This window comes from Limulus polyphemus, unplaced genomic scaffold (assembly GCF_000517525.1).
Source record: "Limulus polyphemus unplaced genomic scaffold, Limulus_polyphemus-2.1.2 Scaffold2738, whole genome shotgun sequence".
Classification (NCBI taxonomy): Eukaryota; Metazoa; Arthropoda; class Merostomata; order Xiphosura; family Limulidae; genus Limulus; species Limulus polyphemus.
Window position 1 is genome coordinate 79,413 of NW_013668348.1, and position 5,371 is coordinate 84,783.

General features: G+C 30.9%; 1 protein-coding gene across 2 annotated transcripts in view; it reads right to left on the reverse strand.

Annotated features, from left to right (window-relative positions):
- LOC106467783 (acyl-coenzyme A thioesterase 9, mitochondrial-like) overlaps positions 1-4,512 on the reverse strand; it is a 64,058-nt gene extending 59,546 nt beyond the window's left edge. The window contains exon 1 of one of the 2 annotated variants that reach the window (XM_013928160.2): positions 4,414-4,512. In XM_013928160.2, coding sequence (XP_013783614.1) covers positions 4,414-4,421 — 8 coding nt within the window. In that variant the 5' untranslated portion in view covers positions 4,422-4,512. The remainder of the gene's footprint in view (positions 1-4,413) is intronic. The other variant, XM_022395975.1, reaches the window with a different exon arrangement.
- Positions 4,513-5,371: the final 859 nt, after the last annotated feature.

Below are 5,371 nucleotides of genomic sequence, written 5' to 3' on the forward strand. Positions count from 1 at the left end.
AGCGGTGGAGACCGCTCATGACAGAGGCAGATGGCGAGGTCTCATTGACCAATGTTCCCAACGGAACGGGAGGAACTAAGACTAAGACTTGTATTTAAATGATTCAAGACAGCTTAAGAAGGCAACAAGCCAGTCCCTGGTATCGAAAAGATTAAACATTGGTGTAGAGTAGGGATATCAGATTTCATTTTATGTTTAAACTTTAAATAAGAAAAAAAGGCATTGAAAAATTGATATTACTTTCTTGAACAAACAGTACATATATATAGACACACATGCACAGATACAAAGATAAATATAAATATGTATATAAAATACTATGTATATCTGAAGATTATAAATATATATATATAATAGTGAAGTTACATGAAAAATAATTGCATTTGCGGGTATGATAATGGTCTGTTTTGATTAGACAGCAAGCACTAATCACATTTTTACAGCAACTATAGGCTAGCATTACTAGCATACATTTGTATAATTATCTGGGTCCCCTCTTTTTCTCCACTAGATCCAGCAGGATGCTTCATTCTGACATGGTTTAAGATTGTTTCTATATTACCTCTGAAATTAAGCTTTACAGAGCACAGCCTACATTTTATCTTTTGGTCTCCCATCATATCAAAATAGATCTAAATAGGACTTTGATTATTTTGCACTCCAAAAGTCAACATAGCTATAGCCTGGTTGGTTATACATCAAACTGTATTAATGCAGCAGGAGATTATGCTAGCAATGTGTCAAAAAAAAGTAGTTCCATTTAAAGCAATTAAACTTTCATTTCATTAAATATTTTGGGGTATTTGTTTATTAATTTGCATACGTATATTATATCTATAACTATAATTTCTTGTATCTGCCAGTCTTACATTCTATTTAGCAGTAATATCTATTTTTTAAATGCACAATTTTATAAGTAACATTAATAATCACAGAAATATAGAGATTTTATTAAAAACTGAGTGGCAACATAACATTTTTTTTAAAAATGCAAGGTTAAAATGAAATGTAAATCTGAATATCTGCCAGTAATGCCACCTGATAAAAGTAGGAAGTAAGCAATGAAAGAACCTTTGAGTATCCCTCAGTTCCTTAATATTTTACTTACACACTTTAAACACTTAACAGATTAAACAAAATTCAAAACACTTGGTTAATATTTTAATTTTAAACTATTAACAACCCTAGTGTAAAACCTACAGTAACATTCAAGTCATTCACTCTAACAACATCATATGAGAAGACTAAGGAGGAACATAAACTGTATTTTACAATGTACATGTACAATATAATTCTATTTTAACATTAAAATGTTACATCTTATCTTTCAAGGCACCTTAAGCTATGTACAATATTCATACTGAGGAAGAAAAAAGGAACTAAAAGAAAAGACAAACATGGCATTACAGACCAATAAAAGCCACACAAAGAAACCTAATGAGGTCATGATCAGTTGTAGACATAATAGAAGCAAAACTTCAAGAACCTTTAGAGCAGTCCCATCATACAACAAGAGTGGATCAGTCACATAAAACAGAAAATGTACGCATAAACAATAAGTCTTAAACAACTTGTAAGTCTACCAAATAATCCAATGAAAATGTGTTCTTCCAATATTATAAAGTACCTAACCATTAAAATTGAAAAGTTGAAACATAAGTAACACAAAAAAAGGGTTCAAATGGAGAAGTCTGCAAAAAACAACTTGCCAAGATATAAGTGAAATGGAATTACAGAGTTATATAAATAGTGAAAAACCACCATAGAAAAGAGAAATGCAGAACAATTTCATAAATTATACCAACAAGTGTATACTGTACATGTATCACATAACTAATATGTTCCCAACCAACATTTCATTTCACACATATTGTAATTCACAAAACACCCAAGGCACTAATACCTACAACTTTCTATCACAGTACTTTTAGTTGTTACTTATGATTAAAATTTGAAAGAATTCCAACAGACCTGCCTATGACAGATGATAGTGCTTCCTTGGATGGAAACTAGGCTTTGATATTTCATTATTTATAAACAAAATGTTTTCATAACAATGATAATCTGCTACAAATGTACATAAGGTTAGAATAGTAGAAATGAGATTAGCATATCAAAACCTAATTCTTTGACTTCCAGGGGACTTGTTGCTTTTAACAGAAAATTTTTCTCTTACTCTACTATATTCCCAAAAACATAAACACTGGAATTCTAGGTAGAACTCCTGCTGCTGCATTACAGCATAACTTTTGAGCATACATTTTCATGATTATGGTGCATACATCATGAATTTTCCAACTGTTTATTACAGATAAAATGATTGCCCTATAGCCTTTTAAACCATGTTTTCATTCCATTTTATCAATTTGTGATAGTGGGCCATTTCAGGATTTTACTGTCGGAAAAACAACAAAAAACAAAAGTGGTGAAGACAAAGAAGAATATAAAAGTTTTGTAAGCTACTCTTCAGCTTTTTATTTTAAAAGTAAAAAAGTTACCATACCCTCATACAATGTTTTGGAATGCTGTGTTCAGTTTTGGTTTCCTGGCAGAAAATATATTGACATAACAGAAAGGAAGCATTGAAGGTCTATTAACCAGTCTTAAATTTTATAGAATGATTTCTGATATAAGAAATTTAAGCTATAAAGAAAGGTTTAAAGATTTGTTTGGAGCATAAAAGGTAGAAACAACTTGTGTCAGGTGTTTAAAACTGTTAGGTCAATAGGTAGCTTAGATAGCCTGTTTAAGAGGTGCAATCATACATGTGATAAAGGAACTAAATCTTATGACAACAGAACTTTTATAATTAATAATACCATGTTAAGTATAGAATCTACCTAGTGTAACAGTTAGGTATGTAATCTCTTACCAGAAAGAGTGTGCAGTATATTCTTGCAAAATGAGATATTGTCAATTGATGAATTTCAAGGATTTTTAAATGTAAAGTGTATGTCCACATGATAACTGCAAAGCATTATGGTCTATATGTTATAATACAAAGATAGTGAAAGAAAAATCTCACAAATATAGTACAAAAAACAGGCTAGAAATAATTTTACTTTTAAGCCAGTGACATCAAATGAACCAAGCAAGACTTGGCATTTCAAATTACACTGTTTAAAAGACATATAAAGAGAAGACTTAAAAATAGTTATTCTATAATAGAAATCTCCAAACAAGCCTACAAAAGTTTACACCTTAAAAAAAAGTTTTGTATTTTATAACACTGATGAGTGGGAAGAGAGAAATGATAATCTTTCTCCAGAAACGTTCATCACATGATCTACCATGTACTATTTTCTGTTTCACCCTATTTCCCTATTATCATAGTAGATGACTGACATAAGAACAACTGGACACCATTTGTATGCCAATTTTGCATAAGAAACAGCAAAATTGTAAAATATTAAAATTCAGGGGGGTAATTAGTAAATAAATTATAAGGACATGTTCAATTTTTAAATATTAAGTGCAAGTCTTCACATATTAACCGTAGACTAATGAATAGTATCACAATTTTCATGAAAAACTTTCCATGATTTGGAGTTGAACAAAGTATCAATCAGAACAGAATAAAGTTGACCTAACTACAGACTAACAGGATTGAGCATCACCATTAATCAGTCTTGTAAATTATTAATGTTAAAGTCAGTGCCAGCTCAAGTTCAAAAATTGAAAGGTGAAAAATAAAAAATTCCACCCTTTTTAATCTCTTTATTTATTTTTCTGTACCTTATAAAATTTTAGATAATGTCTTAAAATTCAGAGTAAAAGTACATAGAAGTAAAATACATATAAAATAATTTTCTTAACAAAATGGAACTTAATGCATTTTTAACATGGCAAAAATTTTTCTTAGTTTCTCTGTCTGTTTAATTTTCTCTTTTGTTCCATTGTGGAATACAAAAATGTTATCAACTTTAGTCTTGTAAATGCTCTTTTGCCATTTGCTACAATAACAGTAACACCTTGGAACGGTAAAAGTTAATGAAATTCTTAGACCATTAAGCGTATTTAGAAAACTTTGCTTTGGTTTGCACGTATAATGATGTATGCAATAACATGAATATGATCTTATCTGAAGTTGAATTTCACGGTATTTGATGTAATATTAATTGAAGTTCGGCACACAACCTTTCACCACAAATATCCCCTTTTTCTTTGCCTGTTACTGTTAGTTACAAGTTACACTGGTTACAATGTTAGTATTTTTTCAAATTTTACATTAGGTTCTTTGCGCCAGCTCTGCTTATAAGTTAGTTTTAATAATAATTATTAATTTTAAACTTTAAGAACTTTTAGTTTTATAGACTTTAAATTGTAATAACTAAATAAGTATATATATCTTTCACGTGAACGAGCCTAAGTTTCATTCACTTCATTACACAGGTGTCTTCATATTTTACTTACCTGAACATCAGTGTTTGGTTTATTTGCAAAAAGTAAACAAACAGAACGAATTCGCCCACAAATTTTCAGCTTATGTGTTACGACAACTTCATTAGGCCTAAGTTAACGAATGTGCCACCTAGCGAACAAGATTTTAAGCAAGGAAAAAAAAATCTCAATATGTTTGTTTTTCGAATTTCACGCAAAGCTACACGAGAACTATCTGTGCTAGCCGTCCCTAATTCAGCAGTGTAAGACTAGAGGGAAGGCAGCTAGTTATCACCACCCACCGCCAACTCTTGGGTTAGTCTTTTACCAACGAATAGTGGGATTGACGGTCACTATATAACGCCCCCACGGCTGAAAGGGCGAGCATGTTTGGTGTAACGGGGATCCGAACCCGTGGCCCTCAGATTGAGAGTCGAGCATCCTACACACCTGGCCATGCCAGGCTCTCAATATGATTTCATCCTTTAACATTCATCTACTAAAAAACAATGAATGAATATACACGTACTAGACTAAAAAGAAGATAAATCAAAATTTATAGAACTTTCTAATAAACAATTCGAAAAACAGAGAAAATATTTCCTTGCTTTTCTTTTATCTTAAAATAAAACGAATAGTGATAGGCAATTATAGAAAATAATTACTCCTATATATTTAGAAATTGACTAAAACTTTTTGTGACATTTAGCATCTTAACCAATCTCATTTACATCAAAGATACGACAAGAGTTAAAGTATCTAAATCAAAGCTTTATTAGTATATATTTTTGATAGTTATTTAATGTGTTTATAAACTGTGATTACACACCATCCTCAATCAATCTCTAAGCAGGTGGAGGATACCTGTTGAAACCTATATCAGATTTATTTTAAACAATTATTATATTGATTGTCTCCTGGTACAAAGCTGACTTCAGTAGATCTCTTATCATAACATAACTTCATCGAATCGGCAGACGTTTTCAAGTTT